Source organism: Amphiprion ocellaris, chromosome 6 (assembly GCF_022539595.1).
Source record: "Amphiprion ocellaris isolate individual 3 ecotype Okinawa chromosome 6, ASM2253959v1, whole genome shotgun sequence".
NCBI classification, from domain to species: Eukaryota; Metazoa; Chordata; class Actinopteri; family Pomacentridae; genus Amphiprion; species Amphiprion ocellaris.
This window is the reverse complement of record NC_072771.1, coordinates 32,349,256-32,362,172: the sequence shown is the minus strand read 5'-3', so window position 1 is coordinate 32,362,172 and position 12,917 is coordinate 32,349,256. Positions and strand designations below refer to the sequence as shown.

Sequence of the window (12,917 nt, the reverse complement as noted above, 5' to 3'; positions counted from 1 at the left end):
ACAGCAGTTTTCATTTTTATTATTGTATTATTCTTTTCTGGAATGTTAAAAGATAACAGTAATTTTCCATCTATATTCCAATAAATTAGTATTTACTATTGTGCTAGTTATTGCAACTTGAGCGTATCATCATAAAACATAAAAACCGACATATTATGTAGTTTCTAACAACTATAGGTTATAGTAAAAAAGATTGTCATGTTTACAACTTGACAGTCTTCATATATCATTGTTTTTCATGAAACAAATGCTTAAAGTAACTTCAAAAATAGTACGTGTTGTTAGTGCAGCGCTATACCCATTAAATCTGCATTTAATGGCTTTAAACAATAGATTTTTGCTGGCATGTGCTTCTCCAAGCAGTGTTTTATTTCTGAAGGATGCAAAAGTTTTTTGCAAATCAAATCAATCAGTTTTTTTAATAGCATGTATAAAATAACATGGAATGACCAAAGTACTGTACAAGGACAATAAAATAGGATAAAATATTAAAACAAGGCAAAGTCAAAGACAAAATAAATATCAAATACTAAAAATGAATACCATTACTAGCTACAAAAAGCCATTGAAAACATGTACAACCTGAGATTTTTCTTCAAAATGTAAATGTAGAAGGTCTTATTTATTGCAAGAGGAAGGCAATTCGAAAGCTTTGGAGCAGTAGCTGGTTAGAAACTTATAACTACAGTAACTCAACACAACTTTCAGGTCAATCTTACTGTATCAATGATTGTGTTTCACCTTGATAGTAGAAGACAGAATGATAAAACCTTCTATTATCAAAAAGAAAGGATCACACAGGGGTGTTTGTTACCTCCTTCCATGTCCGTGTGCTGTTGGCTTTCCTGGCGCTGTCCACAGCTGCCTGATACTCTCCCAGGTGGACTAATGTGGATGCAAGTCGAGCAAAGTTGGACACATTGTTGTACAGGAGTTTGGCTGCTTCATACATTCCCTCCTCATAACACCTATCGCCCACCTGGAGGGAGAAATTATCAGATAAATATGCAGTTACTTGTAAGTTTCTGGTAAAGAACAAAATGCAAGTTCTGTATCATTATACTCTAAAGAGCCCATAATGTGCTTTTTGGGGGTTTTCATTTGCTATGAGTGTAAAAAGTCTGCCAACTTGCAAAGAGCATTTCGGCCAGAGGGTGACAGGAGGTGTCACAATGATGTACATTATGGGGAAAATAGCATGTTTTTTGAGTATTACATCAAATAAATATATTCTAGATCCCAGAAATAAAAATTAGAAACCTTTAAGTGTGCATAATTCGGGCTCTTAAACACTAGAGCTGAGTGTTTTTCTTACCTGCTGTATGTGAGCATTATTGGGTCCGCTCACAAATTCCTCAAGCTCGGCCAGACGGTTCGTTTTCGCCAAAGCAAAGATGAGCTCCGTCTCCACGTATGATTCTCTGGCTTTCTTTCGAGCCATTTGTAGGAACTTCACCAAGTCTTCCCAGTTATCTACAAAATACAAACAATACCTCTATTCAGATTAACCCCACAAGCTAGACAGTGACCTCTGAGCTGCTTGTGTGCAGCACAGTTACGTTCCAGCGCAAAGGCTTACTGTTCTTGCTGGCTGCGTTGACGACCTCCATGTACGCCGACGGGTCAACGGCTTTAATATACGAGTCGATGGCCTCCTTTACCAGGTCTCTTTGCAGCTGAGCTCTGGCTAACTGGCTCCACACTGCAGGCTCATTGCAGCGCTCAGCAAACTCGTAGGCACGATCCAAGTTCCCTATGTGCTCTATCAAAACCTAGAGAAAAGAGAGAATGGCATTATTTGATCTGACATGCAGGCAGTGCAGAAGTGCAATTTACAATTTTATAATACATTTCCAGCACCGTACAAGCAATACTTCACACTGATACATCAATACAGATTCTCAATATTTATACTCAGCACTGGCAAATGAATTTGTCTGTTTTAGATGAATGCTTTTAATGGTCTTGTCTCTGGGATTAGACTAGAAATGACACCTGTTAAAAAGGTCTGTGGTGAGGAGATTCCATATAAAAAGAGACTTAGGAAGAGCATTAAATGAAGTACTTGGTCAGTGCAGTTTAAGCAGTAATTTATCCATTTTACCTGTATGGCTGAGGTGTTGACATCAAACTTCTTGAAAATAGCAAAGGCCTCTTCAAAGAGCTCATTGCTGATGGCAATGTTTGCAATGTCTGGAGCATCATAGTTGTCTAGCCTGTTGATGTACTCCATCACACGAGTGCGGTCTGCCTTGATGGCCGTCAAAATGAGCAGATTCTGGAGGTTTCTGTGAGAAAAAAAAAACACAACAGAGGGCTTATTAAAGAGATGACAATCACTGTGGCTAAAGGACCATGATGCAGAAGAAGCTGTGAGCCTGCTGTACCGGTGTTCACTGAAGACTGAGTTATCGAGTACGATCTTCTCCAGCAGTTCGATCAGCTCATTGGGCAGGTCTGCAGTCATGAAGGCCTTGACTGTGACCGACACCTCCTCTGGGTCCTGAGTCTCTGACAGTGCTGTCTGCACCACCTGAGAAATAAAACCAAGACAAAATAAACATAGAAAAATACCTCTCCTTCACAGTACGCTTTACTCCAGAGGTGGCACTGCAGGAAATCTAACCTGGTCGATAAGTTGTCTTCTAAAAGGGTTGTTTTCTTCTAACACGTTCGCCCAAAGCTCTGGATCTTTTCGTCGTACCAGATATCGAGCTTCACTCTTGAATAACGAATTCTCATTGCACACCTGAGAGAGAAAATGAAGCGATTAAAATGTAATCCATAACAGAATTACCCGAGTTATCTCTTGAACACTGTACAATGTGATTTACACACTTTGATGAGCTCCAGGTCACACTGTCCTCTCTCATAAGCCACACAGGCCAGATGAGGGTCTCTCTTCTCACAGTAGCGTCCGACCACGGCGCTGTCGTAGAACGGGTTCTCCTTCAGGAAGCGCTCAGGTGTGTTGTTGCTGTCGATGTAGATCTTGGCCAGGGCATTGTGGGTAGCCGGCTCCTCGCATCCTTCATGGATACGGGATTCCAGCCATGGCAGCAGAAGTTTCAACCTGATATGTTATTGGAAAAATATGCTATAATTAGACATCAACTTCATCAAATAACATTTAGAAGAAGCTTTTTAACTCACATGCCTCTCATTGACCTGAAAGCATGAAGTACATTTCTGGGATGACGCTATGCTGTAATTTTTCTGTAGTGTAATGCACAAACAAAACACTAGATGGCAATGTTGTGCATTCAACAGCATCATTCATACTACTTCCTAATTACTGTACACATGCTCACATTTATATTTGTTGATACAGAATATAGAAGCTTTATGAACCACATTTTTTTGAGATTTGGAACGTTAAAAATTAAAGAGAGATTGGAAACTGGAAACACCTTGTGTGCTAAAATAAAACATTTATTTTAGCTCCTGAATTGTGTAAACTGCTAAGCAAAAGATAAACACAGGAGTTTGCATATTTATTTATGTACATATTTCAGCCACTTCTATTGGATTGTTGATTATTTATGGACACCCGAGAGCATCGTAAATATTTAAATTTCTGTAAACAAGGTGCTTATTTGTGTTCATTGTCTCAAGGATCACTGAGAAAGAAAAGATTATTTTCTTAAATGTGTGTTTATTTTTTGACTACTGTGACTTAATGATTGCTGCTTTCTTTTGGTTGACCCATTCTGTGAAAAATGCAAAGTATGAGGTGGTTTCAGCAAAACACAAACATAGTAGTAGTAGAAGAAGTAAGGCTACATGTTGAAAGAGATATTCTGGAACTACATAACGCTCACACAACAGATAGAAGTCACTCTGAGGCACAAGTAATAATCAGAAACCTACAGAAACAGCCTTGTAAGAAGAGAGGAACTTGTAACCATTCATTATTGTGTTTTACCTGTTCCTCTTCTCTACCTCCTCCACCAGCTCATCAGTGGAAAACTGCCCTCTGACAACCATGATCAGGTTCTTGATGACATCCTCAGCGCAGTCGACATCCAACAAACCTCCGATCACCACTGGTAAACGACTGGGGTTCACCTGAAAACAAACGCCACAAATTCAGAAAAAAATTAGACAACATGCAGCTCAAACACAGAGACTTGGATTAGGTGCATATAAAGTCACAACAATAGTCTTGATCTTACTTTCTGCACATAGATTTCAATGTATTTCTGCAGATTGTTGCGGTAGAGGTAGAGCACCAGGTCATGGACGAAGTCAAAGCGATCACACACAATGATTAGAGGAAGCTGGTCCGTTAGCTTAGCCTCCTATAAACAGAAGAAACATGAAATTGTGATTTAACTGCAGGAAATAGGTAATGCAGGTAATGGAAAAATTGTTGCTGAATGATAAAGACAATCATGACAAACATTAGAAGATGTTCAAACCTTGAGGAAGTTTTTAACCCTTTCTGGGTCGTAACAGTTGCTCTCTCGACAGATTCTCTCCACTTCTTTGATCTGGCCAGTCTTACAGGCAGCCTGGATGTATTTAAAGTGAACATCAGGCTCCTGGCTGAAATTCACAATCGACCCGAGGAAGTAAAACAAACCTTGAATAGAGACGACAAGGGGTGAGAAGAAAGGGCACAACTGTTAGCTCTGTCTGTTATGATTTGAAACCTCCAAAAACTGAGGAAAAAACACAATAATTTAACACTTTCACTTTAATTGAACATAACCCAAGTGGCAACACCACCACACCTACCCTCATAGCTCTTGAAGGATTCAAAAAGCTCCACTAACGCCTGAGTTCCCAGCTGCTCGTGATACTTGGATGCTACCTGGACACACAGCTGCAGGTTCTGCCTGATGTTAGCAGACAACATAGCCCTTAAACACTCCAAGGAATCTTCGACTGACAAGGAGCCAAAAAAGTTCACCAGCCACTGGAATGAGAAAAAAGAAGACAGGGAGAAAGTGAGACAGGTAGGGTGAGCAGAAACATGGGGAAAAAAAAGCAGTGGGTTCAAGAGACGATTTCACATATCAAAAAAAAAAAAAAAAAAAAAAAAAGTAAAAACGTGGCTGCTCCCAAGAGAGCGGTATTCACAAGCATGACCACACTTCCACAGGCGTACCTCAGGGTTGAGCAGATGTGTGTGCACCACGGCTCGTTTGATATCGTACAGGTCGGTGTAGTGTTCAAGAGCTCTCTGTAGCAGTCCTGCCTTCTCACACAGCTGAGCGACATGGGCACGGTCATAGTGTGTGAACATCTGATTCCCCAGGATGGCATCTGCTACCTAAAAAAGGTCACGCACACAAGAACATACAAATCAGGTTTAATACTAAGGCAAAGCGGCTTGTTGCAATCAAGAGAGTGAGACGAGTTTGAATGTTCACCTGGGGTGCGTGTATGAGGTTCATCTCAAGCAGACGTGTCTGTAAGTGTCCTTCGGCTGGGCGGTTGTTCTTTAAAGCGTCCAGTAGGAAGGAGGTGCACTGCTGGATCAGGCTGCCCTCCATGAACACATCTACAATCTACCAAAGCGCAAGAGAAAAAGGAAAAATGGAAAGAAAGAGCAAAGTTAGGAAAATGTGTAATTTTTGATTTCCTACCAAGAGTCACACACTATTAAACACCCCAGGCCCAGTAGCCAGATGTTTCTGCTTTTTATCTTTTATGAACATCTGCAGAGGGAGATCTCAATTTACAGACGCATCAAGTCATCTACTTCTCTGTTTTGAGATTGAGCAGAGTGATGATGTGGCTTTAAAAAGGAGGATGGGGTCACAGACTCAGTGGATTCCTGGCATTGCTGGCACATCTGGAATAACACAGACGGAGGCTCCCACACTGGGTACGTTGTGTGTTCGCGTGCATGTCTCAGGCTACACATGCACATGTATTTTATAAGAGGACGTGTCGGATTGAGGTTGTGTGTCTATTGTGCGTGAGGTTGTCGCGTTGGTGTGGGTGTTACCTGGTTTATGTTGGCCAGAGGCTCCTCATCCTGAACCAGCATCTGGGCGAACTGCAGACCTTGGTCTGGATTGACACGCATCACATTCCTCAGCAGAAACACCCAGTCTGGCGTATAGCCCACCTGCAAAAATGCAATTGAATAAAAATGCAATTCTTAAAGAGATTCCACATTTAAAAACAGCAGAAAACAGAACCAGATGGACAGATTGTAATAACACAAATGTATAATATATAATTGTTTGTCTGTTTTCAAAGCACAGTTAAATACGCTCCCTGATTACCTTTTTAGCATACAACACAATTTTCTGGAACTGGCCGGTCTCTGCAAAGCACTGGATGACTTTGTTGGGGACATTAGCTCTGAGATACACACTAAGAGCGAGTGTGGGGTCTGAGGCCTTCACCAGGTCTCCCAGCTCCTCTGAGCACTCCAGCTACAACACATGTACAGTCAGAGATACCAGTTAGGAGTTAATGATCATTATATAGGGGATAATATAGGTTAAACCCACATACATTTCACCATTATCACTTTAAAAAGGGCTTTCTAGGATTCTTCTGTACATCTATGAATCAGGCAGAGGATTAACAAAGCTGTCTTGATGGTCTAATCCTTCAGTCCTACCTTGTCCTCCTTCAGCCATTTCTCCAGCAGCTGCTTACGTCCCTGCTGCAGGACAGGTCTGCACAACTCCAGAGACTCGAACTTGTTGAGCTGGCCCTGGTCCAAAAGAATACCAAAGTACTGCAAGAGCGGAGAGGCCTGACCCGGCTGGGCTGGGACACTCTGGAATTTACGGATGGTTTCTGCCGTCCGCAGGATGCCCTGAGGGGAGGAACGATGGAAAAGAATGAAGCAATTGTTGGTAAAGGAAAAAACAAGGCAGCTGGAAAAAATGAAACAGTAATTCTAATAAACTTTAGAAGTAGAATTTCTTATTTATTACAGTGCGTGCACATGATAAACCATGGATATAGAAATGCTTATAGTGTTCTTTTTGTGTATATTTTTCTAAAACAATGAAGCACAGTGGATGTAATGCTCATACTGGCACCAGGGACCAGTTGATCATGAAGAAGGCAGCCAGCATGGTGACTGAAACAACAACACCGGACATCCTCACCAAAAGCAAAGGACACGCAGAGGATACAGACAAGGAGTGAGTCTAGACAACAGAGGCTGATGGGGAAGACTAGATATCAGCCCTATGTTCTTTCTACTATCAAGGACAATGTGAGATCACTATACAATAAGATGAACATCCCCAGTGAGGAATCGAGGAAACTTTCATGAGTGCACTATTGTGTTTGAAACAAAGCTACAGGAAAGTACTCCAAATCCCATCGGCGCTATTAACGATTTCAGAAGTTTCAGGCAAATGGAAACAAATCAGAGAATACCAAGAAAAGAGGCAGATGTCACTTTTACTAACAATAAATGGTACCACCCTGATCACATTGTTTGCTGATCATATCCCAGCCTCTACTAACCTAATCATCCACTGCTTTACAATGAAACTCCAGACTCTGCACCTGTACATCTTGTGTTCTTGTATAACTTCACAACTTCCATGATCTAGAAGAACTGTTATACAACAATTCTCCTGCAGGAATTAATAGCGTTTTTCTGACTGTAATTTCCTAGAATTGTTGTGGGCTTCTTGCCAACACACCTGGCACGCATTAAAATGTGCAAACACTTGTAGAAGCAGGCGTACCTTGGGTGCTGATGCAGCGACCTTTGCGGCCTCTGAGTAACTTCCCTGGGCAAACAGAGTGTTGAACTTTCTGGCAAAAAGCTCCTCGGCGCCTGCAAGGTTTGACCTCACAGCCATCCTCAAGGCCAGATCAGGGTTCTGCAAGACGTTGGTGGCGTAGTTGACAATGTTTTCCTCTTCAACACACACCGACAACACCTGTAAAAAAAAATAAGATAATAATACAAATACCGTAAATAGCCATGACAGGAAACATGTGCAATTAAAAAAAATAATGTTGAGTATGTTTAACATCATTATCATCTGTTTTCATGAATACTTGTTCTGTGAGGTCAGAATAGCATTTCAAAATTCATATTTAACATTAAAAGCAACTTTTTACTGAAACACTAAATGCCTATTTACTGCTTGTGTCTCACCTGACCCTTCTTGTTGACACCAATGATTCCAGAGGTGGCTTCATGAGGAGCAGTTACAAAGATGGTCTCTGCACTGATTCGGTTCATGTAGATACAAACTCCAGACTCCAGGTCATACAGGTGAATGTAGCCGTATTTTGTGATTAAATATATTACACCATGTTTGTTACCAATCTGAGGAGAAATCACAGACAGAGAGAATGTAAACATTCAGCCGACATCCCGTAATCTACCAAAAACTAAGGAGCGGCAGCGGTTTCTACTTACCTGCATAGCTACAGGAAAGTCTGTCTGGGCCTCTGGTGGGAAGAACACATCCACTGCTTTCTTAGCAAATGGCTGGTTTCCTGCTGCTGGCTGACCAACTTCAATGATGTGTAACTGGAAGAAGAAAGCCCACATGAACAAGCTACCACAGTTAAACAAATGTAATCATGAAGAACAGCAGAGGGGAGTCCATATATATTTAACCCTCTGACTCCCAAAACCTGGCAGTGGGATTGAAAAGCATGTTGTCTTTAAAAAAAAATAAAAAATCAAACTCTAAAAAACAGAAATAATTGTGGGCTTTTAAACTTTGAGGATCCTTGAATTAATCATCTCTGACACGCTGTTTTGTCGGTACAATGAACCAAATCTAAGCTTAAAATCTTAAGAATTCATCAAATTTTTGTGCATGTCTCATTTAAAAATACCGCCAAAAATAAACCAAATAGTTTCACCAGATTCTACAAAAAACTAAAAATTCTGCACTCCTCAGCACAACCGCGAAGTCATTAGTGACTCAGCAGTAACCAACAGTTCTTTGATAAAAATTCTGGAAATTTTCAGCTGAACTGCACAGAGCAGAGAGGGACAAGCTCTTATATGGAAACAAGTTGAAAATGGAAAACATCTACAGTATGTAGACTCACTATTTTGTATTGGTAACAGAACACCTAAAGTCCCTCAAAAAATGTTGTACATGTTGATTTTTAGATTTTTGTAAAATAAATAATGAAAGAAATTCATCTTTTATTTAGTCTTTTTACGATTAATGGCAATAAAACTTTGTCATACTGCACAACAGATTTTTGCATCGTCTCTACTTCTAGCTGAGTCATACTCATATTAGTGATGACCATTTTTACATTTACACCCTGGAAATTTTTGTTTGTTTATATGGTAAATATTCACTGAAACACCCTTGGGCATTACTTAAATTAAAAAAGTAAATTTGAAAAATAAATAATTAAAAACAAAGATCAGTCATAGGCCTTTTAATGTTTATTCAGTGCATTTGATAAATGTTATTGTTGGTCTTTCAAGTGGAATGAGTGGCACCCAGAGAAAGCAAGTTGAGTATCTCTGGCATGAAGCACTAAGAGAGTTCCAGTTAAGATTTTTAACTGAAATTGTACTTTTTTGGGCAGTTCAAAGCTATTTGTTTAGCTGCTAATTCCACTGTAACAGCATCATGGGTATTTTAGGCTGAGAGGCCTCACCTTTCCCCCAGCTTGTGAGCGCACTGCAAAGCAGAAGAGGGTGGAGGGTTTGGCATTCCCCTCCACTTTGAACTCCCCGAAGGCAGCGGCGTGGCCCTCGATGGGCTGGGACACTTTCCTGTCGACAGAATACAGCTGCATCGCCCCAACCACACGGTTTTGCTGCAGGACAAAGAGACAAGAGCGAAAAAAAAAATCGTTGATGCATTAAAGATCAGCAAAGTTTAAAGATTCTATGCATTCCATAGGTTCAATGTCAGAGCAAATATCCATTAGATCTTTACTTAACAAGTAAATTTCACATACAATGCACCTACAGTATATGTGGAATGTTATATTGGGTAAATTGCTTCAGATAATTGAGTTTGTGTATTTCATTAGATGTGGTTAAAGGAATAGTTTTACATTTCTGGTAATATGCTTATTCACTTTCTGGAACAAGGAAACTGATACTTGAGACAGAAGTCTTTGCAGGTTTCTGGCAAATTTCTGGTGACAAGCAAAGAAAAAGGCTTCTGTAAAACCATACATTTTTGTGATACAAAGTTTAAAAAAAAATGAGCACAAGAGGTGCTGGTAGGTGTGTTTTGTTACCCAAGGATAGTGGACAGAAAGTGAAGTAGCATGTTGCCAAAAATGTACAACTACTTGCTCGGTTGGAGGTAACAGAAATTAACTGGAGACTTGGTTATTGGAACTCGGTGTTGCTGTACACAGACTTGGAGCAAACAATGCTGCATTTTTAAAGACTACATGCATACTAAGGCAGCTAAATCTGAGAGTACTGTTTATGTGTGAAGGCAACATTCTTCCACACTATTGAGAAGTTATGCACCCACAATGAAATTCCATAACAACTGAATAGCTGAATCTCCTCTTCGTCCACCTCTTTAAGTCAATAAAATCATTCCTGATACTGCAGAAAGTGTGTTTTAAAGGGTTTTTAAAGCTCTTTACGTGGGTGTGAAAATTCAAGTTTAGTTTGGACAGAGGGCAAGACGGACAAACAAAGGTGTGACCTCAGATAAGGTTATCTTAGTGCATCTGATAAAGGTGTGGACCAGGAATCAGAGGGAGAGAAGTCATGCTAATTGCATGAAGCAGAAAAAACATGTGTTTTCATACCTGTGCAGAAATCCCTATCAGCAGTAACCACTTCTGTTGCTCGTCAGTTCTGTAGTTAATGATCTGACATCCTGCCAGACTGGCGTGCCGATCGAATACTTTGATTGGTTGGGAATCCCCCTCCATGCTCCAGTGATAGACGGCCGTGTCCGTCACCAAGGCAACAGTGTTCACAGATATCCACTTCCAGAACATGACCTCCTCCGTCATGGTGTGAGCCTTCATCTTACTCTTCATCTCGATGTTGAAGATCTGCAGTGTCTTGGCAGCTGAGAGGAGGAGGTAAAGAAACAGAGGAGGAGAAGTGAGATACAAAGTAGTCGATAAATCAGTCCGGAGGCTTCGACAACAATTAGACAGATGATGTAAATAGCTGCTCTGAATAATACATAGACTCTCAAATGGAAATATTCTGAAACTAAGTAGAGCTATTTTTAATTGAGCCAATTTATTCATAAATTCTGAATACTGAAAACTGTTAGCAGTATATTCAGTTGACTATTTAGAGGAAGAAGAATCTAGTTTCTGTCGTGAGGTGATGAGATTTTTTTCTTAACGCAACTATACAATCTTATTTAATTTATTGCTAATTTTACTCCCTTTTAACCTTTATGTATTCATTTTTGTATTTATTTTATTCATGTACTATTACTACTAGTATTAATATTTTTAGTCTTGTGTTTATGATTTCACCATCTATTTTCTTTAATTCCACTTGTTCTTTTCCAATACTTACATATGGCATTTTTGATTCTTTTATTATTTTATCTGGTGTTGCTATATTGGTTCATTTTGAATTTTTTTTACCATCTTTATCTCTGTTTCTCCTCATCCTAAGTATCCCCTTTTCCCTTTTTGCCCCGTCTGTAAAGCACTTTGTAATCTGTTTTTTTAGAATGAGCTATAAAAGTTATTATTATTATTATTACTGTTCAGTTCTGTAAAAACTAGGGCTGCAGACTCCAGGTTAATTTGCCTGATCGATACGCTCTCATTCACCAAAATTAAAGTTGGTCAGGCAATCACTGTGTTAACTTTCATACAGAGAAAAGCACAACATTACTAGCTTTCAAGTACTTGGGAGGAACAAACCACGCCTGTGTTTTCACAATTTTCAACTCATCCAATCAATTAGAGACTGCTGGATCTAGTTTATTTAATGTTTACTGAATGTTTACTTCCAGTCTGCTGCAAATTAAATGACACCATGTCAAAGAAGTCATCAGTGTGGCTGAATTACATTTAAAACATCTAGTGTAAACTTCACTAACAGCATTTTGCATTATCACATGTCAATAACCAACATTTCAGATCATCTAAAAACAGCAAGCTGACTTGTCGGCATTCTATTCCTCAGTAGTTGTGGTTGTGGTGGGATCAGAAGTTCATATATTTGCATTTTTAGTAGCCATATGCGTTTGGGCAGGTCAGCTTTCAGTCTCATCATTTCAGTATAAAATAACTCAGTTGAAATTATTGAATATGCTGCAAATACTAGCGTTTTGTGTTCATTTTTGAATTTTTTAGGATAATGAGGCAAACAGATCAGTTTAGTTCATCTAGACATAACCTTTAGATTTTTTTTCTCCACAACTGATGAACTGATTGACAAGTATGCAGGATTTCAGTCGACCAACTCTTTCTGTGGTTGACTGCTGCCCTAGTGAATTCACCAAACAAAATTCCATTCTCTACAATAATTGGGAACCAGTGGGCATTTTTCTGACACAGATATCTCAACACTTTGGTAAATAAAACACTCTCTGACTAGCTGAACGTGTTTTATAGGCCAAGAAAGCCCCTCTCTGTGCATGGTAACCTGACCTGTGGCTGCAGATAGTTTCTGAAAAGGTCATAATGATTAACAGACTTACTTGGAGAGGATATGAATGTGGCTGAATCTTAATAGTGTTTCTGTGCTCTAGAATATTACTACATGTGACCAGTAACAACCACTATTTACCAGTGAAGTTGCAGAAAAACAGGTGATGTAATGCATGAATCAGGTGAACACTGGAGCTGTAATACAAACTGCCATCCTCAGACACACAGCCTTTATGATACATTAATGGCATCCCTCATATGCAGCAAGGAAAGATCTGAATGTCGATATGGCTGCTGGCACACGCTCACACAGGCGTGCAAAGACACACACACAGTGCCTCAACTCTTTTCACTGTGTAATCTGATGATGCATACCACACATACAC

The 12,917-nt window shown here is 39.8% G+C and overlaps 1 protein-coding gene across 3 annotated transcripts in view; it reads right to left on the bottom strand.

Annotated features, from left to right (window-relative positions):
• cltcl1 (clathrin, heavy chain-like 1) overlaps positions 1–12,917 on the bottom strand; it is a 32,016-nt gene that overhangs the window by 10,386 nt on the left and 8,713 nt on the right. For all 3 annotated transcript variants that reach the window (XM_055011222.1, XM_023283414.3, XM_023283416.3), the window contains exons 3-23: positions 10,708–10,976; positions 9,583–9,744; positions 8,366–8,479; positions 8,099–8,272; positions 7,680–7,877; positions 6,587–6,787; positions 6,243–6,395; positions 5,960–6,082; positions 5,379–5,516; positions 5,114–5,278; positions 4,741–4,921; positions 4,422–4,585; positions 4,176–4,301; positions 3,926–4,068; positions 2,839–3,073; positions 2,627–2,749; positions 2,388–2,533; positions 2,105–2,288; positions 1,580–1,772; positions 1,316–1,473; positions 815–979 (exon numbers count right to left, since the gene is read on the bottom strand). In XM_055011222.1, coding sequence (XP_054867197.1) covers positions 815–979; positions 1,316–1,473; positions 1,580–1,772; positions 2,105–2,288; positions 2,388–2,533; positions 2,627–2,749; positions 2,839–3,073; positions 3,926–4,068; positions 4,176–4,301; positions 4,422–4,585; positions 4,741–4,921; positions 5,114–5,278; positions 5,379–5,516; positions 5,960–6,082; positions 6,243–6,395; positions 6,587–6,787; positions 7,680–7,877; positions 8,099–8,272; positions 8,366–8,479; positions 9,583–9,744; positions 10,708–10,976 — 3,515 coding nt within the window. The remainder of the gene's footprint in view (positions 1–814; positions 980–1,315; positions 1,474–1,579; positions 1,773–2,104; positions 2,289–2,387; positions 2,534–2,626; positions 2,750–2,838; positions 3,074–3,925; positions 4,069–4,175; positions 4,302–4,421; positions 4,586–4,740; positions 4,922–5,113; positions 5,279–5,378; positions 5,517–5,959; positions 6,083–6,242; positions 6,396–6,586; positions 6,788–7,679; positions 7,878–8,098; positions 8,273–8,365; positions 8,480–9,582; positions 9,745–10,707; positions 10,977–12,917) is intronic.